At 38.7% G+C, this 27,285-nt stretch overlaps 2 protein-coding genes across 2 annotated transcripts; both read right to left on the minus strand.

The window, feature by feature from the left end:
• Positions 1-1,476: 1,476 nt before the first annotated feature.
• On the minus strand, positions 1,477-5,145 carry LOC146319122 (uncharacterized). Its single transcript, XM_084730636.1, has 4 exons — positions 4,689-5,145; positions 3,015-3,254; positions 2,033-2,279; positions 1,477-1,773 (listed from the first exon to the last, which is right to left on the minus strand). The coding sequence occupies exons 1-4, from the start codon at positions 5,143-5,145 to the stop codon at positions 1,506-1,508; spliced, it is 1,212 nt and encodes a 403-aa protein (XP_084586762.1). The 3' UTR covers positions 1,477-1,505.
• Positions 5,146-9,888: 4,743 nt separating this feature from the next.
• Positions 9,889-23,884, minus strand: LOC146319123 (clathrin interactor 1-like). Its single transcript, XM_084729720.1, has 12 exons — positions 23,692-23,884; positions 19,045-19,149; positions 18,702-18,798; positions 17,302-17,410; positions 16,743-16,922; positions 15,290-15,458; positions 13,774-13,990; positions 13,600-13,681; positions 13,360-13,437; positions 12,066-12,382; positions 11,536-11,719; positions 9,889-10,668 (listed from the first exon to the last, which is right to left on the minus strand). Exons 1-12 carry the CDS (start codon positions 23,730-23,732, stop codon positions 10,262-10,264), a joined length of 1,986 nt encoding a protein of 661 aa, XP_084585846.1. The 5' UTR covers positions 23,733-23,884; the 3' UTR covers positions 9,889-10,261.
• Positions 23,885-27,285: the final 3,401 nt, after the last annotated feature.

Consider the following 27,285-nt stretch of genomic DNA (forward strand, 5'->3'; position numbering starts at 1 on the left):
GCGCTGCGTGAGCTCTGATTGGATGATGGTTTTCTAACGGGGGGTTTGGCCAAGTATTCATTGGTCCACTTGGGTTGAATTTTTCACGATGTCTTTGTTCAGTTAGTGAGCAGGATGTTAATAATAAGTTGAACTGTAATCACTACCACTTTTTGCATACTCCATTAGCTGTTGTCACCATTGCTCTATGTTGACAGTGGTGGTGGTGGGTACTTTGTAGGCTGCGGGTATTTTGTGTGTCCACTATTGTGAGCAGTGGCAGAAAAGGAACTTTAGTCCTCTACGTAAAAGAAGTAATAGTCTGCCACACTGGAAAAAAACACTGCATTTTCAAGTTGTTTCTTGTCATATGCGCAACAGTAAGTGAGGCAGTACTTGGCGATGAAATTGTTTCCAACCTCAGCCCAACAGTGCTTTACTGATGTGACATAACTATATTTAAAACATGCATAAGTTAAACAAAATCTAATTAGAATCTAAGACATTAAATAGTGCAGCAGCTAATCTAATACAATATAATATATGGCTTTGTTAAGTGCTCAATTCTGATTGGTCAACTGCAGCATTCTAAGGTCTGTTATTTCTGTATAGTAGATTTTTGTGATGTATAACAGACCCTTCATATAAAAAACAGACTGTTGCTATGGACACAGTTCTTATCATAGACTCTAATGGAACAATAAATTCATAGTTAAATCCCTAAACTTGGCTACAAATGTTGTAGCCAGGTGAGAAATAGTAAAACTGTAAACAGGTTGTGCAGTAATGGAGTTAAATATGCATAATGAGAACATGTGTATACATAAAGACTGTTGCGAAAACCATATTATAAAAAAGGAGTGAAATAAATATATATGCTTGTTACTCCGATGCCTATACCAGTATCAAAAATGTGTCTGATACTGCCTAAATTGCTAATATTAGTATCAGCAGGTACACAACTCCATGCATGATCTGATACCACATAATTTACTGGTCTCCCCAAAAATGTTCTCAGCAGCTTTACTCGAAAAGCTGTTGATAGAGTCCTGACAAAGATGGAGAAAACTGATCAAATCACATCAATCATCATGTCTCTGCCCTGGTCTCCAGTGTGTCTTAAAATATTAAAAATATAAACTGTCCATCTATAAAACTCTCGCTGGTTTGAACCAACAGTCTCAACTGAACCCTCTTGGGTAATTTTGTCTGCTAACTATTGTCAGAATCCACAATGAACAAAGAAACTGCTTAGGATCTTTATATGTGTAAAGGTAATTTTGTCAAACTATTATTTCCACAGTCACTCAGTGGAGAAACATAATTTACTTATAATACACAATTTCAGCCAGGGCTCTTCTCTGCAGTGGAATGAACTCCTCAGGACAGCAGAGTCACAACACATCTGCTGCAGGCAAACTACACATGGACATCTCATTACTTACATCTCATCATAAAAGCAGACTAACAGGTATAGCCACAGAACATTTTATTTGTCCATATAATCAAATGTATGTCAACGTCTCCTAGAGGTCAAGAAGTCCAACAACATCGACATCATCCTCATATCTACACTCCACTTTGTTGTTGGTCGAAAGCTGCTGACTTGCTGCGGGCTGCTCAAGGCTCTCTGATGTTGCGGTAGAGCCAGCGAGGACTTCATGACTGACGTCAGCTAAATAATGCTCCCTGGTGAGTGCGGCTGGAGCGGTCTCATTCCCTTGCAGGTGAGCGTTGTGGTAATTTTTAACTCCCATGGAGCTGCTACTGGCATTCGCATATCTGTAGAAAAACCTGATAAGCACACAGCAAGTAAATTATAAAATGCTTCACTGAATGCATCAAAGCAAATATACTTGCAGTGCAAATTCTGTGACTCTTTATTCTGTGACTTATTGCCTCTGAAGGACTTTTGCTTGTCTGCATGATACTGCAGCTTAATTATAAAAAAGCCCAGTTAAAATTAATATCAGCTATAATTGATCAGTTGTCACAATCAATTCATTACCTAGACTGTGGAAAGCATGTTGGCTGGCTGAAATATTTCACTAACCCTGGACAGTGGATCTTATATCTGGAGTAGAGACCCATTGGTTGATACTGGCGAGCACAAGAGTAGGGGCAGTACCCCACTGTGTGGGGTATGTTGACGGGACATGCGTACATGACGGGGCCCAGCAACTTGGACTGAGCTGGAGGCATGGTCTGTGAGACAAAGAAAATGCCGGGATCCTGTCCTGCTCCCTGCTCTGAGGATAAATACCCCCTTCTCTTTTTCCTCTTTGGGCGGAACTCATAATCTGGCATGATACAGCAAAGCACAAAGCCGGAGAGAATGAAAATCAGAGACCACACCTGAAATATATACTATTGCATATATGCACACACACATGAAAGGTCCAGTGTGCAAGATTTATGGAGATTTATTGTCAGAATATAGTAGAAATGGAATATAAGTATGTTTTCATTTGTGTATAATCCCCCGAAAATGAGAATTGCTGTGTTTTTGTCACTTTGGAATGGGCCGTTTATAGCTACAGAGGGTTCCTGCCATAGTCTGCCATATTGAACCACCATGTTTCTACAGAAGCCAAAAACAGACAAACCAAACACTGGCTGTAGATATGTCTTTTTTGCGTTTTGTGTGGGTTTTGCTGGAACTATAGGTTCTCCTACACGCTTGTAAGGGGAGAGTGATGGTGCACGTCCACAGGGGCATTTTTAGATCATAGACCATGCAAACACACTGGCTCTGTTTTTTTCGAGAGTTTTTCCAGATTTCCCAGATTTGCATAAAGTAGCCTAGGCCTCAACTTTATGCAAATGAGGAGTGGCCAGTCTGACGCCTGTCTCTTGAACTGTACCACAGCGCTACCAGAATGCATTGCACGGCCATTTATACGACAAGAATGGGAAATGTGGAAATGACGAGCTCTGTGGATATGTACCTTGAGATGAGGTGTTTGCAATCTGCAAGCTCACCACAAGATGCCACTAAATCCTACACACTGGTCCTTTAAATGTTTTTATCCTACCAGGAAACTGCTGATTATGCATGCATTTGAGTTTGTGAGCCACTTCATAGTAGGGCCTCTTCTGTTCCTGACTGAGCTTGGACCACTCAGAGCCCAGTTTAACACTGGTGTCTGTCACGGTGGCTCCGGGGGAGGTTTTGTGCAGGACAACTCGATGGATGTAGGAAAACACCAAAAAGGCATTCATCGGCCGTTTAATGTATCCTTTCTCGTCTTGGCCTGATTGCATCTGCCTCAGATCTGATGGAGATATTTGGGGATTGATTAATTCACCTGCTGCCACAAACAACAACATTCAGAATTAGACACAGCGGATCATTTAGACAAAGATTCTCTTAACAAACAAGTTTTACATACAAAACACCTGATGAAATAACACCCCTAAATATTAAAACAGCTAGAGCAGTCTGGTAAGGTCAGAAAATTACATCACTTGAGGCCTTTAAAATCAAGAAAAGACAACACTTATGCTACACCAAGATATCCAAAATTTAAGGCGATGTATGGTAGAGGTGCAAGAAAATACTGATACACCTGAGTATTGCAATATTAAGTTTTGTGATACTGTATCGATTCTCAAAAACATGGTATCATGAGTTCATGATACATGCAAAGATTTGTGGCAGTGGTTCATTTTGTGTTGTGTTAAACCCCCAGCAGCTAAAGAGGAGAGTTGTTATCAATCTTCACTGTTCTGGTTGCAAAAAAAGTTAACCAATTAAACTCAAAATTTTATGCATATAGTGGTGTGTTTGTTTTACTGTGACAGTTTTCCTAGATTAGGTTTGAAAAAAATAGCAATATATCACTTTTCTAACAGTATCACAATATATAGCAATATAGTGAATCGTAACCCTTGTGTCATGATACATATATCACCAGATTCTTACCAATACACAACACTAATATCTAGTCTCTTATCCCAATATACATATTCATTAAAATATTGCCACCAATTTTTCAATTTTTTTTCTCCTCTGTGTGAATTGGAGCTTAGATAATAAATGCTGATTGCCAGACATGTATATCACATATTTAAAGAAACCAATTTCCTGGAAAAAAAAAAAGAAAAAAGATTTAATAGCAGGGATGATTACAAATCTATGCCAAATGTATGTGATACTAAGTGAAATAAGTCATTATTGTGAATTAGGGATATAACAATATATCAAATATAAAAAAATGTTTCAATACCGTACCAGATAGTTACAACATCTATTGTAACATCTATTGTCAGCAACAGTCCGTTCATAAAAACAAAATAAAAGTAAAGCAATTAACCATGTTGACTGCTGCACTGTTTTTGTTCATGGCATTTTTTTTGCACTTGTGTACTTTTATTTTATTGAAGAAGGAAAGCAGAAAGAGAAAATGAGGAAAAATGTGGTTTATATGAGCAAAAAATGTTGTATGCATAATATGTATTTGGATTATTTTCAAATTGTCATTTTTCTCTCTTTTTTAATATTATGATAAATTTAGTGTGGACTTCTTATCATGCTATTATCAGACCATTTTGGTATTGTTACTTAGAATGAACACTGATATATTTTAATGATAATATCAGAATTATTTTCAATATCTCATAATTTTGACACAGAAAGTGTAGCCTGAAAAGTTTGTCTCGACCCAACAATTCAAATATGTCATCACCGGCCCTGTGTCATGCCGTACCTTCCTCGGTCAGTGGCGGGATGGTAAATCTGCTGATCGGACCGTCACCTCCACCTTCTCTGGATGAAGCTGTGTTGAGGCGGACCGGTTGCGGGTCTGGGGCTTCTGCGGATGCATTGACCTGTGATGCGACTTCTTGTTCACCAGAACCTGAGGCGACAGACCTGAACCCGCCATCACCCCCGTCACTCTCCTCCGCTGACAGACCTCGACGAAGTGGTGATTTGTTAAAAAAGGTCGACATCGGTGGTAGTTTTCCGTCTTCGCATCTAAAAGCTGCTCTAAGGGAGGCAATGTAGTTTCCCCAAGTCTTGCATCCATCTCTGGTCAGGTCCAACGGTTGATCCGCCTCTCCGGGTTGACAGAGGTGAGACGCGGCGGCCGTCGTTGGGTCCTGGCAGGTGTTTCTGCCGTGAATACTCCCTTCTCGTTTTCTTTTGTCAGTGTGTCTGTCCATTGTCACGATCTGACGGAGCTGTAGTTTTAGGTTTGGTTTCGGTCTAATTTCCAATATTTCATCAAAAAATTGTGATGGATTGAAAACTGTTGGTTGCCATGACAACAGAGAACTCGTTCGGACGTTAGAAGTTGGGCTCTGAAGTTACAAAAGTGTGTATTATGACAGAAAATAACACTTTTGCTGCTACTGACTGACTGGATAACATTAAATCTAAGGATCAGGGCTGAAGCCACTATCCAGGATGTTAGAAATACTGAGGTCTAGTCCCTTCTTCTCCAGATAACATTCGCCAGACACCAAAGTTACCACATTTTTATTTGAATTTTAAAATTAATTCTGTTGACTGTTTTTATAATGTCTGTAGATTCTCCCAAAATGGTAGTCTAAAAACAAACTAAAAGCTTTATGTACACAAGCAGTACAGAAAAGTAGCTTATTAGTTCCAGACATGAGGAAAAAAAATAAAGACAGGTGCCATCAGCACCCAGTTACCAGTAGCCAACAATATTATTTGCATCCAGCGCGATAACAGAAAACCCAAAATTGTGACTGAAGACTGAAGCTTAACATAAATAAAAACAAAAAGACACAAAGTTGTGCGTGTTGCTGTGTCCATACCAAGGACAGTAATTTATAACTATAAAAAATAAGGTTAAAAAATTGTTCTAACTCAAGTCAATGGAGGACTTCACACCACAACTGTAAAACTGCAGTTCAGGCTCCACCACCCTTTAAAACTGTATTTTTTATAGTTGTCCTTGGTGTGGATGGCTCTTTGAACTCATTCATCCATCACAACAAATTTTCTACTCAGATTTTCTGGGTCTTGATAGCTCAACTAAGCAGCCGGGTGTAAATAGCTAAATAGCTGCTGTTTGACTATTGTCACCTGGGTGCAAATATAAGTGCAAAGCATGAGGGGAAAAAAAATAAGTCACAGGAATTTTTCAAAATTTTGCAGTATGAGAGTAAGGTCTACATGTTGAGAATAAACTCAAAATACCATTTTAACTTTATTCTCAACATTTCAGATGTATTCACAACTTTGACATAATGTTCAAAATGAAAAATAAAATCTTCCTTCTTCAATTTATTTTTTTCTTATATCTATAAAATAATTAAAAAAAAATCTTGCTCCTCTCCTTGCTTAATGCTTCTTATTTCAATTTAATGTAGCCCGGTGGGATAAACTACTGCTACTATTTCCTCTATTTACTTGTTGGTTTAAAAGTTGCAGGAATTAAATTGTATGTAGTCTACAAAATACTGGAATCAACCTATAGTTTTTTTTAAATTACAGAATGTAATGTAATATGTAGTTTTTAAAATCTCAAAATTACCAGAAAAAAAATACAGTGGACATGACCCCACTGTCCTCAGTGGTAGCTGCTATGATCCTGTTCACCATCAAATGTAATGCAGTAATCAGTAAGACCATGAGACAAACCACCTACACGTGGATGGATTATGAGACAAGAGGCCCCTGGTCACAGACCTGTAGAAGTCCCCCAACTCCTCCTTTAAAGGAGCAAACCCAGATTGTAGTCATTTTGTCTCTCTAAGTGTTCTGTCACTTTGTAGTTAATTTATGTATGTATGGCAATGTTGTGTCTCTTTGTGGTAGTTAATATCTGTATTTATTTTGACGTATGATTAACTATTAAATGTTAATTGTGACTTCAGGCCTGTGCCCATGAGGCCCATTCAAAAATCCATCCATGAGCCTACATTAGAAAAAAAACAGGAGGAAACTGAATATTTAATGTTATAATTTAATTTAATGTTGAATGAAGTACAGAAAATATAGAGTACAATCAAATGAAACGAGCTGTACCGAAAAAGAAAAAAAAAAACACGATTCCCGTCAACTAAATTATGTTATTAGTAGCTCTCCCATATGAACATAACCTTACAAGTAAACTAATAAAATATTAAACTAATAGCTATGGAATCATCCTTCTGAGAGTAACAAAATAAAGATTTGGTCATTTGGAGTGCAGTGCCTCAGAAAATGACAAGAGGCTCTGCTTAGCTGTGTTTGCACATCAAACAGAGAAAACTATACCCATACACAGAGTCACACACACACACACACTCACTCTTTTCTCACACACACACTTCACTCGAGACCCCCAAAACCCTGGTCTCAGCTAGCCATAGAAATCATTTAGTAAAACTCAACTAATTAAAAAAAAGAATCCAATATATCTAATCCATGTCAAACGTAAAGGTGGTTCTTTTCTAGTACACGATTTGTGGGTTGCAAATATGCAGCCCTTGCGCCAAGTGACCATCAAGTGAGCTGCAGGGTGAAAAATGTTTGCTGGCAATAATACTTTGTTATTAAAGGTACATTGCTGGGTTGTGATGATCAGCTTTGTGGATGGTGACCATTGTCTACCCTCTTCCCACAGCCAGTGTTAAAATACTCTTTAAAAAAAACATTATTCTGTACCTCTATCCATAAACAGTGTATGTATACATAAGTAGAACAGACAGAATAGATCTATGTGGGTCAGAAATAAAGAGAAAATATCAGTGAATAGTACTCTGAATATAATACTGACTGACCTTTTCATCAGGCATTAATCTGACAGAATGGAAAATGGAAAGTAGTGGACAAGTGACAGTAACTAATTATTGTAGTATAAAGAGCCCAACAGCATTTTATGGACCTTTGAGCAGTTCATAGCTTGCCTCAAGCACTGTAAAAAGCAGACAGTTGAGAAAAATCAAGATTATAAGGCAACTGACTTAAACAGATTTTTGAATTTTGGGCCCAACTCAAACACTTTGAAAAAGTTTTACCAACTAATACTGTTTTGTTGAGATATTGACTTTTCTTGTTTAGAGAACTTAAATATTTGAGTTTTAGAAATTTGCATTAAAAGACTGTTGAGTAAACTCACAGAAGTGAAAGTGAATAATGGTTGATAATTTAATATTCTCAATTGTAATTTTAATTCTCAATTTAATTTTCAAGCCCCCAAATAATGACAAATCGAACTCACAGCTCACTGTGAACAATTTATAAATACAATTTTTAGGATTTCTAAAAGTCAAAGATTCAAGTTGATCTAAATACAAAAAGTAAATTATCTCAACAAAACATCCTAGGTCAGCCAAACTTTAATTTATTTCAAAGCAGCTAGTGAAGGCAGTTGCCTTGAAATTATGAGTTTTCACAACTTTTTTTTTTTTTTTTACAGTGTGGTCTTTTAAACATCAACAAACAGTAGGACTAGGTGTGCTACTGTACATTGAGCTCTTATGAACTGCTACAAGCCTGATAATAAAAAGAGGAGGAGGGAGATATAAGAGAAGAAGGGTGTAATATGCAATTTATCCACCCTAATATGGCTCAAGAATAAATACGACCATACAGTGTTATCCCATCCTGCCCTCTGCTGGAGGACTGGGGTATAGATTCAGTGTACTCCAGATACTGTAACAGTTATGTTTGCACCAGGAGCGAGAGAAAGTAATAGTCACCCCTGGAAATAATGTAATGGCTTAAATTTTGTGACTGAATTTTGTTGAAATGATATAAAACATATCTCAGGCTACAATGCAGAATTAAGGCAGCAAAGCCACTTTCATTTTAGTCAGAATTACTGATTGAATTCTCTGTGCAGTCAGAGAAAAACTTTTTTTTGTAATGACTGGGAATTATACTGCAGATCATATATAAAACAGGTTAAGTTGAGGATCCTTTTCCCACAGAAAAGTAATGACTAGAGGCTGTGGGTTGATACTAGAGGTCTTCACGGGCCCATTCAAACCCTAGCACCTGAGACCCAATGTTGCAGTCATACTAGACAGATCAAGAGTGGCCTGTGAACAAATGCACGTAAATGTAGGAGCTGCATTTTTTAATAGATGAACACAAAAACATTTATTTGCCAACCAATTTATTCACACACACAAGAGTTTATGATCTACATGAAGTAAGTTAGGAAAAAAAAACTTTTATTTCTTACTCGATGTAGATTGAACCTTTGAATATTACATACTTGAGAAATAAATGTTAAAAGTGTTTTTTATCAAGTAAAAATGCAGCTCTTCTGTTTACATGTATTTGCTCATAGGCCAATCTTGACCCGTACAATATGGTGGCAACTTTGATGTAATGCTGCACCAAGCTGAAGCCCTCAATGTGCCTACATACAAAATGTCTATGGAGAGAGTGCCCCTGCTCAGGAGGGGAAGGGTCAGAGAGCAGTGAGCAGACTCACTGCAGAGAGCTCAGATGATGGCAAAATTAGCAATTCTAATGTTAGCAGGGAACAAGCAATCATAGCTCAATAGGGCAAACAGTCAAGTTATCGTTATTATGCTTGATGCAATAAAACTGAACATCTGATTCTAAACGAGATGAGTTTGTCAACCATGACAGAAGGTGGACTTAGAGGCTGAAAAAACAAGTGTATTTGCCATTCTGTTTCAATCAAGCAAGAGAGGAATAACACAAAACCTGGATGTGTTTTACCAAATTTCTTGGCAGGTGGATGGATTATATGCATTGGACTCCCAGATAGGGGAGACAGCTACTAACATTACATTAGGTAATATGTTGTTTTTTTTTGTTGTTGTTGTTTTTTGACAGCTTGTAAATTTACATTTACTTCTTAACAGCAATGTGAAGTTGATGCAGATTGGGTCTTTGTCTCCTGGCTGGGTCAGGATTGACATTTCTCTGTTCTGCAATGGGTCCAGGATGCAGCTTTCAAATAATAGACTGGGTTCTGGGTATTACAATTCAGGATCCTGTAGGGTTTGGCCATGAATTTTTGGACCAATGAAGATCTCTAGTTGATACCTTCCCTGCTCTTGGGGTATCCTCTGTGTGACATCATTTCACACATCAAATTACCACTGGGTGAGGTGCACCAGTGGGCACTCGCCCCTACCTCAGGATCGTGGTAAACGATCACTGGTGCCAGCTCGCCAAAGAGAGCAGAAGCAAACAGAGAAACATGCAAGGTTGTCTTCAAGTACAGCAGTCCTTCAGTGATTCACTCTCACATTATGTCAGACATGCTTACTCACACTCTCTCTCACTCTCTCTCTCACTCACTCACTCAAACACAAACACACACACACTTGCACTCCTTCATTTCCCAAAACTGCCAAAGTTAGCGAAGGCATCTTGTTTGGGTGGTACCACGGCTGGGGTGATGGAATGTGTCAGGCCCATCCCGACTCCTGGCACTGCCATGCCAGCCATACCACCCATCATCACTGGAGCCGACATGCCCATATTCATGCTCATGTTCATTCCCATCATGCCTTGGTTTACGGGAATTCCCCCCATCCCCATAGTACCCGTGGTCATTGAAGGGGGCATACTTGCTGCCAAGGAAGCAGGCATGCCAGTTGCCATGGATGCAGGCATGCCCATCGTCATGGCATTGCCTGCCATCATGGGATTGGCTGGTGGTCTGATGGGTGTTGCGTGGGGCGGGGAGCTGAGGTTCAGTCCTCCGAAGTTCTGGGCCAACAGGTTGACAGGAGGCACTCCTGCACAGACAAATATGACCACAGAGGAGTTAATCCACTCTGTTTAATCAGGTGGGTAATAAAGCCTTAAAACGTGTAACAGGTTGGTCATTATTGTCAGGTAATTACACTGACAGTCCAATCTAATCTGTACATCCCGTCCCAATAAATCACTTAGTCACTTAATTCATTCTTCAGGGTTCAACAAGTTATATTTAAGACATCTGAAGACATTTTTAATACCACATAGGATGTAATTTACCCATTTTATGATCATACCAGCAAGCGCATATAATGAAATTGGTCCCTTGTAACACTGAAATGTTGAACAATGTATTCTGCTGCTGTGCAGCACCCAGGGACCACTTCAATTCTACGTGAGAAATGGACAAGAGAATTGAGCTAGCATACATATTTTTATTTATTAAAGTTTTACATGGCAGGGTGCAGCAGAAACAAAAATATAAACCTGAGAGCATAAACCCTAAAAGAAATAGGTCACTCACTAAATAGAGCAGTAAAAGTAAAAAATCTTGAAACCCAAATTCATTTGGCTGCCCTTAAAAGTGCCACCTAAAAATAACCTGAACCTGAACATGCAGCAGTACTGGAGATTCTCCAGACATGTTTGGTAAAATCACATACAAAATAATTTTGGTCAACTCGCCTGTGGCAAACTAGGACGACTATTTAAGAACTTTAAATGAAATTCAAGACCTTTTAAGACCTTTGAAGGCCTTTTATGAGTAATGTGAAATCAGCACTTTTAAAGACTTTTTAAGACTTGCAGATACCCTGCATAATGAGTTTTTTTTACTCTCTTTTACATTCCCCTGTGGTATAAAACACACAGAAAATAAATACTAGAATGGAACGTGAACATGATACCTTGTTGTTGGATGATGTTGTTGAGTGTGGGTGGTGTCTTAGTGGGGTTGAGGCCTGCTGATAGAAAGTCCAGGCTGATGTTGACGGATGGGTCTGACCAGGTTGACCCTAATGATCCTTGACCTCCAACACCGACCTTCTGCTGTTGTCCTATGGCCTGCTGAGATGTTATGCCTCCCAAACTCTGAATTAAACAACATTTGACACTGATAAACCCACAAAGAATACACTTATATAAATATTACAAATTATAACTTCACTAAACTCAAAAAAACAAGAACAACAACCAGAATCAAGCCACATTCTAAAATATTTATCCCAAATTATAACGCTGTATATATTTATTGAAAAACTGGAACAAAAAGCATTCTTTAAGGGAGCACTGACAAACTTTTTAAAATTAAGTTTGCAACAATACTGAGTTTTTTTTGTTGCACTATTAATTTACACTATTAATACAATTTCTTTAAGCGGAACTCATTATTTACAACCACTAATGACTAAAAAGCCTTCCTGTGACATGTACCTACCTGTTGAGAGCGAGAAAGGGGCATGTTGGGCATAGCAACAGATCCTCCTGGTGTCAGTCCTCCCAGAGAGAAGGTCATGCTCTGAGAGGCACTCAGTGTTGTATGTGGGTTGGTTATTTGATGGTTAACTCCACCCATCAGGTCAAAGAGCTCAGCAGAAGGTGGGACAGGAGCGGGATTAGAGGTGGTGGGTGACTGGACACTTCCAAACAGGTCAGTGACGGGCTGGGAGGTACCAGAGCTAGATGAAGCAGGTGGATTGGCTGAGAAGGCATTCCAGTCTCCAAATTCTCCATTTCCATTTGCTGATGCTGCAGCTGGCAACAAGGAAGCAGTGATATGTTTAGTTAAGATTGCAATGCTCATCTTGGATTTTGACAGGCACTGCCTGACTCCTTCACAGTGTCAGTGTCAAATTTACATTAATTTCATAAAAATTCAGTATAGAAAATCTAAATACACGAAAAACAGCAGGTACAACACGGCTCTTTTCTGTTAACAGACAGATTAATTATTTTGTGCTTCCATGCACAGTCTGTTCAGTTCAGTTAAAAGCAGCACTGGTTTGCCTGGTTATTACAATCAATTCAACCCTGATGTGGACCAAACAAGTGGACCGAGTCTGCTTGAAAAGGAGGGTCTTGGTCCACTTTCAAGTGGACTCTGGTACAGTTTGTTTGTAGTGTGCAAGTGAACAGACTAGAGCTGTACCTAATGTTATTTTTTTTTTAACTGAAGTTTCTACTGACATTTACAAATAAAGCTTTGAATAAACAGATTCATTAGATTAAATTATTTTATCTTTTTTTTTTTAAATGTAACTGCCCTGTTAAAGCAGAATATTTCGTTAGATAAAACATGCTGTGAATTTTGGAGAGGATGACATCTATCTTTTTCAATAAATCTTGACTCTGGAGTTACTGGAAAACTGAATGTCAATTTTATGAGTGGAGCTCTGAAGCTTCATACTTTTCGGTAAAGTCCTCAAATGGACCAACCACCGGATCTTGTAATGGTATAGATGTGATTTTAGCATGAATTCCCTAATCACATCTAATGATCGTGATTGATTGGTATAAGCCATGTAGGTAAATCACTTCCTTGCCATGGTAACATGTATGTGTATCAGCACAGACAATCTAAAGCACTTATCCCCCTGTTCAGTATAGCACATTTTCTCCTCAAAGCCAGTGTGAACATGATCAGCACCACAACTAAAACCAACTGAACTCCAGGTGTAAAAGAACCCTAAGATCACTACAGGATGTGCTGAGAAAGGCAAGACCAAGTTTACCAGTAGAGGTTGGGAGGCTGGCAGAGGCCGCAGGAGAGGAGAAGTCAGCAAAGCCCCCAATGAGGTCAGAACTTCCACCTGCATGGACAGACACACATACGTGTGGTCATACTATAAGAAAAGGACTAAAGACTCTCTTTGTCCAACAGAAAGTGATACAGCTTGTACACAAAAGACCCAAATTTAAAACAGCTTTAATGGCCTTTATCTGTGTGTGAGTGTGTAAAGGTCTGCAGTTACCTGTGGCAGTGCCCTGACTGGATGAAGGGTCAATCACAAGCAGGTCAGCTAGACCGCTACTAGAAGACTGCCTGACTGATGACTAAAGACAGAAGTAGAGAAAGATAGTGATAAAATATATACTGTTAAAAATTAATCTCACCTTTGTAAAAGTGTGAGAGTTTGTGCGAATACCTTCTCCTCTGGGCTTTTGTCTCCAGTGTAGTGAGCTGCAGCACCCAGGTCCAGGGTCTTGCTGCTCGATGCTCCGCTGCGTTTCCGTGTGGTGGTAGTTGTGGTTTCTGTTGCTTGTGTGATCTGGATGCTCTTTGTTGTGACAGTTTCTTCCTCATCTTTGAATTCAAGAGTTTCCTGTCTGCCGTTTCTTGATGCTCGGTCCTCCTCGTTGTCACTATGGCAACCAGATGAAGGACATGTGAAGCAGCACTCAGGAGATTTTGCTATTGACCGTTTTGTTGCTTTGCAAATCTTGTGTGTATGTGTGTGTGTTTGGCTATGTAATGGATAATACAAGACACTAAGCTTTAAAGAGTTTAAACGCATGACAGAGAGGCCAAGAAGCATCTGATGTGCAACAAGTGGGTGGCTCTTTGCATTATCATATTTTTGTTGAATGACTCGGAGTTAAAAAAGCTGTTCAAAAAGGCAGCTATTAAAAAGGAAGCAAATTGTATAATATAACATCTCTAAGCACAACCAAGAAAGCATGTAGTGACTTTAGTGCAGGGGTGCCCACACTTTTTCGGCTTGCGAGCTACTTTTAAAATGACCAAGTCAAAATGATCTACCTACATTAAAAATGAGGAGGCAGACTCACAGCCCAGTCCACCCACCCCGAAAATGATCAAGACAGCAGCAGCACCCCCAGATTGTGACCCCCGGGACCGGGACATCAGCTGTGCACCTGCAACTCAAGCTAACGTCCCAGGTCAAAATGCTAGTATTTCAGAGGCACCGCATCAAACAACTAGCTTCACATTTCCGGGAAGGTCATTTGGTAAAGAAACGTTTTGTCGGTCAGTCAGTGCGAGCTGGTTTAGCAAATGGAGATGGCTCCATTATATTGAGGACGGCGATCGCGTTGTTTGTTTCATGTTCATGGAGATGTTTTGGACAGTCTGGACATTGGCAGCCTAATGAGGAGCTTCATCAGCGCCAGCCCGGAGAGGAAAGCCACATTTGGAGTTGTGTGACGCCGGTCAACCACTTTTCTTTTCTAATGCTGCCGCCGCGCAGCACACGGCGCCTTTACACACAGAGTTCAGCACCACAGTGACATGGACAGCAGCCGTGACAAATTGTTTATGGTTGACAAGGTGATCGGCACCATGGACAGTTATACAGACAGATTTTTGCAGTCTTAATTACTGTGCGGGTATTTTTTAATCATTATTATCAATGCAGGGAGTTGCGAGTGCTGAGAATATGTTCCCGCGGCTATGTCTCACACTGGCTGCCCTGTACGTCAGTCAAGTGGCAAATGCCATACTGGGTATGGATGATAGGCTAACATCTAATTTTCTTGTTGAATGACATGCGATCTACCCACACTCCCTTTGCGATCGACCAGTCGATCGCGATCGACGTATTGGGCACCCCTGCTTTAGTGTATATCCTCAATCCATTTTAAAACAAGCATTCATCAGACATTTTATAAACATGTTTAAATGTTCATGAGGACAGTGTCTACCTGATTCTATCAGGTGAGTCGTCTCGTTCCTTCTTTCTGAACTTGTTGAGGGTGTCATCGATGGTGCTGCCTATCTTGTCACTGATCTCACCGAGCTTCTCACTAAAAGGGAAAGCTCCTCTGCTCTTATCCCAGTCCTCATCCCACTTACTCCGATCCAACTCATTAGCTGGAAGGAAGAAGACAGAAAAGGATGGAGGGAGAGAAAGAGGGAGACTTTGTAACAACTGACAAATTATAACAAACCAAAAACTAAGAGCAACAATAAGAATAGAGCTGCTGTAATTTTTTTTTTTGTAATCGTTGGGTCCATAAAGTTTTGTTCTTTTGTCCAATTAACAGTCAAAAATCAAAACATACACAATTTGCAATTCTAAAACAGAAAATCCTCACATTGTTTAAGTTCAACACTATATTCTATTACAACACTAATTAAGAATATCTTTGTAAGTAAATAGGAAAGTGAGGATTAAATAAATTGAAAAAAAAAAATCATCTACAGATCTGTCCATCTTAAGGGTTCTCAAACTTATCACTCAAAGGACCATATCTGATTTTTATTCACGGTCAGAGGTCTTCAATGACTGGTGTTCACAAAATAACATTTAATGAACTCATATATAATTTTTAAGCAACATAACATTCAACAAACAATTAATCAACATCTCATGATGGGTCAGCATGGAACTGAGGCAGATGAAGCCCAGACATATTCTTACAGCTACAAAACTCTGTCCAGCACTTAACGTCCCCATGACAAAGTTGTCAATGTTAGGGAAATACGGCAAGTGACGTTAAAACCACATTAATCTGGGGACAAGATTGCTGTGAATGATCTCCGGCTACTGCTAATGTAGTGGCTGGAGATCATTCACAGCATAGCGGCTACACTGTATATTCAATGTCACTAACATATTATATGTATTGATGAATAGAAAAATTATTTCAAAATAGAAAATGTTACACTCAGGAACATATTGTATTCATAACAAGAGGTATGGGCTCTGGGTGCAGACCTTGGTCCCAACTTTGAGAAGTCCTGATCTATCTGACTGAATTTACTTGTTTTCTGCTAAGAAGTGAGACAAGGAATATCTGCAAAGCAACCCAGGATTTTTTTCCTTTGCTGGATCAATAGGAGCTTTACACTAATGCTGAAACAATAAATCATTTGCCATATATATTATATAATATCTAATTCATGACTTTTAAGTCATTTTTCAATGCAAAAGACTTGAAATTTTCTAGATACAGATTGTTAAATATGTGAATGCTGTTTCATTTTTATCAGTTCAGGCAGTTTAGGTTTAAATTTAAATACACACTCAAAAATCTCATGCTTCCTTACATGATAGCCAGCAGATTTGAAATCATATGGGTTTGGGATGTTATAATCATCATTTTAATCCACATCTGACTCCAGCTGTCAAAGAAGATGTAGTGAATTACTTACAGTTCTTAATGCTTCCTCCTCCTCCTCCTCCCATACTGTCAGAAGAGACTCCAATGTATTTATCTTTGTTCTTCTTGGCTTTCTTCCTCTCCTCTCTCAGTCTGTCATCATCCTGGACGAACTCCACCATCTCCTTCACCTTCTGACGTACATTGATGCCCTGATCCTTACCATTCTCATCTGGACACACACAAACACACACAGGCAGAAAAGTAAAACAGGAGGACAACCGGCCAGATCGCAATGACATTTGCTGTGGACACTGGTCAATGGCAAAGTGTCTTGAAAACTAAATGTCAGATGTTTGGTCCCCAGTGGAAATGTCCGTATGTTTTTGGTTGTTTTCTCTAGAAACACAATCAGTCCAAAATTTCTACTTGTACACAAGAATGATCAAATTCAAATGGATGGAATGACATTATGTTTTACTGAACACACTTTCTTTTCTAGACACTCAGTGAAGTGTCTAATTTGCAAACAAGATACCTAAAATTTACATGAAAATAAAGAAAATAAAAGTTTAACCAATGAAGAGGTAATATTATTGTTAGAGACTCGCCTATGAAATGGTAGTTTTCTAGCGATCTCAGGTCATAGATGTGCTCTCGGGCGCTGGTGACGACTCTTTCAGAACCATTCCTGATCAGATAGGCCAGCAGCAGTAACGCCTTGCAGAAGGAGATAGTGAAAAGGAGACAGCAAGAGATGGAGTGAGAAACATAGTGTTAACTATGGGGGAATGTAGTTAGCATTGCTCAGTGAGAAAGAATTTGTCCTAAAAAAAGTTTTAAGTCAACTCTGTTTCACTACACTGTTAGAGTAAAATTGAGGAATTCTTCTGACAGTTACCATGCCTTAAGTCTTGTTCTCTCTCTTAAACTCAGCCTAAATCCTCTCTAAAAATCCAAACTTACTCTTACTTGGCACTTGCATAATTTATAATATATCAGTCTTATATGATTGTGTGGACAGGATGGACTGCTCTGATCTTTGCATTATACAAAGATCATATTGCTCCTTCTGAAATCACTGCATCTCATGTTGAACCACACAAGCATAAAGCAGCACTGAGACTGAGGTTTAATAAATCGAGACAGGATAATCAAAATTTAATGATCAACTGTGATATTCATATTTAAATAAAAAACAAAAACAAAAACCTGAGCTGCATAAACAAGCGCTTCCTAAACCAACAGCCACCCACCCTGCAGTGGCAGTGGCAGTCTGGGCAAAATTTCAAAAATTTCCTGGATTTGTGGCTGCAGTCTAGAGTAGAAGAGTAATGTATAAAGGAGAGCAGGCAGGCAAAACTAAAATCAAATGTCTAGAGCCGAAGGCAAAGAGCTGGTCACTTGAAAGTAACCATTGTGTGGGCAAGTGATGTTAAGCAAGAACAAGTCAAATGCAAAGGGTGCAAGAGACTTTTGTGTGTGCTACAAAGCAACTCAACTAACTTGTTCAAGCGCCTGAAAAAACACCACAAATTGTAGTATGATGAATACATGAAGGCCAAGATGAACAAAATTGCTAACATTACTGTACTTGCAAAGCATCAACTCAGACATCCATAACAACAACGCTCTACAGCACATCATCATATGAATGTAACACAACATGAAACTTAAAGCAGTTCTCTGTTGCTTTAATTTTGGTTAAAAGGTTTAAAAGTTTTTTTTTGTTTTGTTTACAATTTTATTTATAATTTGCTTCTACAAGATACACTGTGAATTCAGACCAGTCTTATTTTGATGCAGAGACATGTAAATTAGCAGGATGTATCAAGAAGGAAAAGCTGTGCTCTGTTTATTTAAATATGAAAGTGCAATAAAAAACATTTTGTCCCTAAAAGCAATGAAGAATCGTGAGAGAAGACTGTGATCCATGTGTACTGATCAAAATAATAGTGATTATCATTTTGGCCATTATAATGCAGCTATACCTGTGGCAGTGTAACCATACCTTGTAAACTCGTCTCCAGTTCTTCTTGTTGTCTTTCAGCATCCTGGTCCACAGCATGTTCATCACCTCTGGAAATTGCTCATACATAAAGGTAGATCTAGTCAAACAAACACACACACGATCAAAAATATTAGAGCTGGGAAAATACATGTAGGTTTGTAAACCAAACCAGAATCAGGTCTAGTCTATTACTGTTACATGTCTGACTTACAGAACTCTTATTTCTCATCTTGTGTGAATGTGTGTGTATTGACACAATATAGTTTATCTGCTGCCTTACTGAAAATGTCCATGCATGTACTTGAACACACAGTAACCTTGTGTATGTGCATGTTAAACATACTTGGCTATTTCTCCCATCAGTTGTCCAGAGGGTCCCCAGGGGTCGTCATTGGTGGCTTCTCTCACCTTGGACTCGATCTCTGAGTAGTTCATCACCACATTGGTGCTGTTGACACAAACATACAGTATATTTTCTTCATAAATTGCACCTATAAAATATTTGTATATCCATCAATATTCAAAACATGTAAAAGTGAAACACTGGATTTCCTTTCTTGACTTTCTGTTCACTTATTGCAGTTAAGTGGTGCTTACTATTGTTAGTCTTTCAATCAGACATACTGGCTACAAATGTTCAAATCAGCAAATTTTCAGTGCAGATTACTTTCACAGGCCACTTGTCACATTTTCAGAGGTCAGAAAGACTGAAATACAGACAATTAAAAATATCCCCATATATATAAACTCAGATTTTATGTGTATGGTGCTGTGTTCTTCATACAGTTTTCCAAATTGTATTTAAAAAATGTCAATATATCACATTGTGTATAGAACTGTAACCCCTGCACTAGTATTGCATTACAAGGTTCTTGCCAATATACAGGCCTATAGCATAGCCAGCTGTTGTTTTACAGAAGTCTCTGGTATGACCTAAAAGGGCAACGGGTGCAGATTTCTTTGTTCCCCTGACATAAGAGGGGAAACAGCAAAAACAAAATAAACAACCACAAAAAAGTATCAGCTATGGGCCAATTGTTAGGCTATTTTAAACATCAGGCCTTCCATACAAACACTCTACACATCACAGCTGTCTCACCACTGCTACAAATGGCAACACCTCACTCATCATACACAAACACACAACATAGACTCAAACTGAGAACAACTGTGGGAAAATTATTTCAATAACTATAATCATGCATGTGTCATACACACACCACACAATGAAACTAAGTCAGACAAGGAGAATCTCAGCTCACTGAATAATGAATGACAGCTTTCTAAAAGCCTGTACTCTGACCACTGCACTTCAGAGGACACACATGAATGTGTGTGCACATGCACAAAGAAACATAGTGAGGTGTGCAAGGTGTGTATATCCATCTGTGTGTGTGTGTGTGTGTGTGTGTGTGTGTGTGTGTGTGTGTGTGTGTGTGTGTGTGTGTGTGTGTGTAAAACAGTGAGATAAACACAGCCAAACCTCCCCATGAGCAATGTCTGCTTCCTGCCCTCTTTGTGTTTGTGGGCTCACCTGCTGCTGTGTTTGTTTTCCAGTGTTTGTGTGTGTGTGTGTGTGTGTGTTGTATCACTTGATGGGCATGGCTTGCTCTACAGACCCCTGGCAAAAAACACAGCCAAAGCACTGCAGCTTGAAAGACACCTCTTCTCTACACCATGACTCTCTTTTATCTACTGCTCCTTCACCCTGTCATTCATCCCTCCTTCTTCAATTGGCCTTTTTCAAATCTGTATCTCCTTCACTCCATTTTCTATCCTGTTTTATCTCCTGCTCTTCCTTTCTCACAATTTTCAATCCTATTATAACTCCTTTATTCCTCAGCAGTTGTTCCCTTTTCCTACCTCTCCACTCTGTCTCTGTCTCCTCTGAGCTCTGCCACCCTCCCAGCTTAAGGAAAGTAAGAGGCATCTGTACATTACAGGAGTTGCCTTTGACTGTGTTATTGTCAGCAGATATGACAGACACAGACAGCGAGAGCGCCATAATAGCGTGACTCTTAATCTGCAGGAAAAGCAAGGCTGCCACTGCCAGCTCTGTTGAGGTAGATCAATAATAGAGTGTATTCATCATGCCCAGTCAGGCACAACCAACAGCTGATGGGAGCTGGTGTCTATTACTCCATCTAAAGCTCTGTTGAGCTTGCCGTCTGCGGTACTTTGATATATTCTCTCTTTGTATCCTCGCTCTTCGGTCTCTTCACTCATCTCTACTTTATGCAACTTTTTTCTATCTACTTCGTCTTTTTAACTTATCAAATTTGTGATATAATTGATCCTTAAAACGGCGGCACAACCTGGAGAACATAGTGTCTCAAACTGTGAGAAGACAGCCAAAGTGAAGTATGACTTTTTCATGTTAGCATTCTCATTGTGACTTTTGATCTCAAAATGCATTTGCTTACATACATGGCACAAGCATTACAAACTGTACCCTCATTATCACTATGCAGTGTTTTTCAGTGTTTTTTTTTTAATAGGTTTCAGTGTTGTGTGGATGCGGTAAGTACAGTACAGTAGGAGCTCTAATGCAACACCCACACAGTATGTATCTGACAGTAGCCTGCATTTAACCTTGACTCAAACTCAGACTCCAAGAAGCGTTTAATTCAACAGTCACTTATGTTTATCACTGAGGCTGCAGTTAATGGTGGTGTTGTACTGGACCACTTCATATTACTAAGCATATATTTAAGCTAATACCTTTCTGAAAGTGTCAATTAGTAAGCATTATCTACCAAAGAAAAAAGATTCTTCTGATTTATAATGGTATCGCAGATAACATAACTGCCAAAATAGTAACTAACTTGATCTTTTACTGTATGTGCACATGAGTTTGGTAATTAAAAAATGGCAGTTTAATCTCCCTGTGGATTGTTTCAGCACACTTCCATTTTAATAGCAATCATGCCAACAAGGTTAAATGCAGGCTACTGTTTGATACATGCTGTGTGGGATAATAATAACTGTGTTATTGTCATTGAAAGTGAAAATATGGTACCAAGCCATTCCCACAAGAATCTAAGATTAGACACAGTGTTTACTATCTAAAAAGTTGATGTGAGACAATGGTCTGATTCTAAGGGTACTCATTTTTATTAAATAAGGTTGATAACAAGATGAAAAGATTAGTTCACTCTGATACTATTTTCACCTTTACTGATACTGATTCCAATATCTAACCACAAAGTATTGGCAGATGCTGAGTACTGACTCAATATAAATATATATATGTATAACCTTTTTTTTTTTGAACAACTGTAAACTCCTAACCCTGAATGGATGTAACATGAGTGACCAGTATTGGAACCATTTTCCCTTACTGGTATCTGCATGGGAACAACCTTAATTATTGCACTAAACAATATACACTATACAACATATGATGAAAGTAATTTCCTTTGTAAAGCTACTTAAAACTGATTTTGTTTTAGCTTCCACAAGCCAAGCCCTCTAGATAGTGACATCACCCTCATCAAAGTTTAGTTTGTTATTAACTAAGACCAGCTCCAAGAATCAGATTCTCAACTAATGCCGCTGGGTAAAACCAGAATGAGTCTTTTTGCATTAGACAGGTTGTACTTCTTATTTGGACACCTCTTGAAACAGACATGACAGGAAGCTGTTGTTCTCCCTACTTCTCCCTCTGTGTTTCAGTAAAATGACCATACATTATATTCATATCACATCATGTGTGTGATGGTGGTTGTATGTGCAGAGACCCTGCCCTCTGCTTGTATTTCCTTATTTTTTGTCATTGTTTTGCTGTACTTGTGTCATTTCACAAAACCAAAGTAAGACTAAACAATTAATCATAATTGCAATGTGGCCAAGTGCAATATCCAAATAGCAGAACCAGAAACAAATCAAATCAAAAAAGAAAAAACGTATGAGAAAACAGCATTATAATGAGGTACTGTAGTGCTGCATGGATGAATGGCCTAAAAATCTTGTTCTCCAAATTAAAGAAAACATGTTTGTTTGGTACAGACCTCAATAAATATCACATCATCATGACTACTTTTAAATGCAACATTATTTATTAAAACATGTCATTTATAATCTAGGAAGGTGCATTTTTTTTTCAGTACTTTTGTACATAATACGTCTTTTCCAATCGTGAAAACTAATAAAGTGGACAAATATTAAAATGATGCATTATTTTATATATTAAATTCCTAATTTAACAGGTCAGACACAGGAAAATGTCAGTCCCTTTTGCACTTAACTTTTTTCAAATCTGACCCCTCTAAAAAAGATCATTTAAGTAGCCTGTACAGCAGTATGATCTGTTTAGCTAAAAAGCTGTGTTGTCTAACTGTCCGTGGACCATGGGGGCTTGGGCCTCGTTGGACCGGTGTAGCACTGTGTAACACTGTGAGATCTGGTCGGTAGCTAATTGGCTGGAAATTTACTATCCACATACAAATATCAAGCAACTTAGCTTGCCATTATTGATGCAAAGCCTAATTGTTGGAATATAGTGTTAACAGGAGGCCGGGTGGAGGTAGCGGGCATCACCAGGGTGGGACAGGGCGTGATTCTGCAGCAGCAGCATTAACACAAACAGTACACAGAGCCACACGACCTGGGCTTAGCAATGCTAGCGAAATTAGCTAACTGGATAGCTTTCGCTCTGGATCGGAAACAAATGAATATCTAGTTTGCAGTATTATATTTTTCACGCATTCTACAACACAGTGTGGGAAGTACACACTGGGAGACGCCACTGTAAAACAAACATTTGTTTTTATGACACAAGGTTGAAGGTTGGCAGCTAGCCAGCAGCTAGTCGGAGCTACCAGCTGAGGGGCTATCGCCGTGACGTCACGGCCCGTATCCTCTCCGCTGTCAGCGATAAAAGCTGCTGATGCTGCCCGGCTAAAGCCGCCCAGCTAGCCGGCTAGCATGGAAGCCACTTAGCGGTTTAGCTAATGCACACAGCTCCCTCCACCTGCGCCTCGGTACTCACGCTTTGTCCACCAGCTCTCTGACTTTCCACATATTCAGCATCTCCGCACGGCACCGCGGGCTCGCCGCCTCGATACTGCGTCGCCCCCGTGTCTCTACGCCCCGCAAGACAGAGGTGGTATCCGGTTACCGACGACAATCCCCCCTACTCCTCGATGAGCTCCGTTAGTACAGCGGCCGCTGCGGTTAACGGACCGGCCCCAGTTGCTACGGAAACGTCTCTGGCAACGTCACTGAAACGTCGAGATGTGCCCTCGACTCGCGCGCGGACTGAATCATATTCCAAAAGGTGCTACAGCAGAGGTTATCACTTCTTCCTCAGCCAAAGACTTCTTACGTGTTGTTGTTTACGTTTCTTATGTTTATTCCTTTTTAATAATTTGACACTTAAACTTAGGTAAAGGAATACCACAAGAGAAATGTTGCTTATTAGAAAGATATTAGACATTTATTAAAAATATACGAACAATGTTAATACAGAATAACCATTAGAGCATTCAGATTATTTTGATTATTTTATGATAGGCCTGTGAAATTGTTTGGAAAAGAAAGAAGAATATATACATATATATATATATATGTATATATGTATATACACAACCATTCCTTTACCAGTTCTGAAAAACTGTCATGATGAAACAACTCTGTCATCAAACTGGAGAGGGAATGTCTTCATTGATAAGTTAGATGTCTTGTATAAAGAATGTAGTAATAAACAAATCCAGTACACTTTCCCCAGTGCAAATAATCTAGTCTTCTATTCATGGTGACTTGGACTGTGGAAAAAGCAGACAAATATTGTATCAAGGTAAAGCATATTTTGGAAGGGTTTGGAATGTTTATTAGTCTTGTGGTTTCTGTGTAGTTTTTTTTTTTTTTTTAGAAAAACACAGCAGCTATTTTTTGTGATTTTCATAGATGGAATATAAAAAACAATGCATCAACAGCCTTAGTTAACTACTCAGATTCAACCACGAACAACCAAATAACAGGCCTATTTAATGTAGAAGGGATCTTCAAACAAGAACCATTTAACTTTAAAATACACCAGAGAGGTCAAACCAAATCAAATCAAATTTTATTTATATACTCCAATATCGCAAATCAAAATTTGCCTGTGTGCTGTACAGTGTACAAAACCCCCTGTTCTGTAGAAACTTGAAGGAGCGAGGAAAAACTCCCCCCAAAACCTTTTGCCAGGGAAAAAAAACGGAAACTTAATAGAAACTAATCTTTGAAGATGACCTTTGATTGTCACCTTAACATGATATGAAGTAATTCAGAGTCCATAGGTTTGTCCTGCACCAGATATTTTGGATACTTCTGGAAATACTGCCCTCCAGTGATCAAAATGTAGTATTGTATCAAAGTGTTTGCACAGACCTATGAACTATGATCATGTAATTAAGTATGGTACTTAAGTACAGCTTTAAAGTACTTGTACTTTACATAAGTATTCAATTTTTCCTGCTATTTTATACTTTGACTCTTCTATAGTTCATAGAGGATTATTGTACTTTTGACTCCATCATACGCTCTTCAGTCAGTTTATGGGTTTGAGGAATTACATTTGAACTAAATCTTGAGTGAAGACTGGAGATTTCATTTGATTTTTAACTTTTAATCCAAAGAATGTTTTTTACATGTGAATGGGAATAATGAAACGATATTTTATTGAACAAAACTCAAATGGTAGAATAAGCACACACATCCACCAGAGTTGCACAGTCTTGCAATTTTGTTATTTTTACAAATTAAAAAAACAAATCTGCATCTGCAGCTTTATCAAAACTCTGAACATTTGTTTCTTGTTCTCACTGTTTTGCAACATTGAACATTACTACCGAACACTTGCTTTAAAAACAGCTCATATTTTAAATGCTGAGCTCAAATTAAGTATTCATGGCACTAGAAGTGACAGTAGTATACTTATAACATTTTTAGTACACCTAGAAATCCACCTAGTTTCCCTGCTGAGGACAAAATCATAAAACGTAATGTTTTGCTGGTGGAGTCTCCCTTGCCTCACCACTAGATAGCACTGTAACCCTGCAGTTACCTGTGTTGGTCAGCTAGTGGAACTTATTCTCATATACACAGAAGATATTACAGTCATTTGACATCAGTGCCATAACAGGAATGTCTGTTTGCAGTCTTGAAGCCTTAAAAATACTAAATTTGACAAAACAAGTGCTCTTTTCCTGACTGCTGTCATCATGCTGTCAGGCCTGTAAATTCAGTATTATATTTATTGCACATGGATGGACAAAGGTTGAAGAATGCTTATCAAATATGATTTGCAGACAGTGGTGGAAAGAAATAAAGTACATTTACTGTACTTATGTAAAATGTTTAGGTTGTTGTACTTCGTTTTATGCTACTTTTTCACTACAGAGGCAAATATTGTTACTACACTACATTGATTTGATGACTTTAGTCACTAGTCACTTTGCAGATTCAGAATGACACTCAATATGATCCAAAAAATAAATGATTATGTGATGTCCTATACTGTATGTCATGTTTTTATCAAGTGACAATTGTCAGGTAGCAAAGTAATAACTTTTGTAATGGTGTTGGCAGACATACATTGCTGTATATGTGAGTGACAGAAATGTGATATGTGACAGTACTTTTTTTCTGGGTATTTACTTATATTATAACACAGAGGTAGACCTTATGGGAATGATATATAGTCATATTTCCCCAGTAAGTTGTAGTAGTAATTTTATTTGAAATGAGTCATTCTATATGATTCATACTTTTGATAAGTATACCTTGATGCTAATTCTTATGCACTTTTCATTACTTTTACTTGAGAGTAAAAGATTGTTATTAAAAGTTTGAATGCAGGACTACACTGTGATATTGCTACTTTAGACTTTAGACTTTGAATAAAAAAAAAGTTGATGAAAATATTTGAGTGCTCCTTCCACTACTGCTTGAGTGATCCTGTTTAAAATGAAGACCGATTTATGTCATTTATATGGTAACTAAAACCTTTTTCACTGTAAAGGCTGCAGAACAGATCTTATTATTAATCAATAATATCCCTCAGTGTTACTTACTCTTATTAGACACAATAGCACTCAGTTAACCTTATGGGTGCATTTGTATTTGCAGTTGTTCTGTTTGTAACTAAATGAGCTGCTGCTGCAGACTCGATTGGATCTCCCTTGTAAATGAGATCCCTAATCCCGGTGAGACTAACCTGGATAAACAATAAGGCCTTAAAACACCCACAAAGTCATGTAATGTACAAATGGGTTCAGCCAGGGCAAGAACACAAAACTTGATTTTGAACACCGTGTTCTCTGTTTTCCAATAAACTATGACTGCAACACATTTTGAAAGTAATGCAAGAATGTTGAATGAGTCAACAAGGAGGTGCAGACAGAGAGAGATATGGGATAGGAGCAGAGGCAGAGGAGGAAATGGACAGAGCATGTGAAGGCAGGGCCTGAGTGTGTGTGTGTGTGTGTGTGTGTGTGTGTGTGTGTGTGTGTGTGTGTGTGTGTGTGTGTGTGTGCTCTGTTCCCTGGAGTCCACCCTGGAGATCGCTTGGGAAAAAGACCTCTAGGTCCGCCTGAGGTCT

Source organism: Lutjanus erythropterus, chromosome 11 (genome assembly GCF_056507025.1).
Source record: "Lutjanus erythropterus isolate fLutEry1 chromosome 11, fLutEry1.hap2, whole genome shotgun sequence".
Classification (NCBI taxonomy): Eukaryota; Metazoa; Chordata; class Actinopteri; order Lutjaniformes; family Lutjanidae; genus Lutjanus; species Lutjanus erythropterus.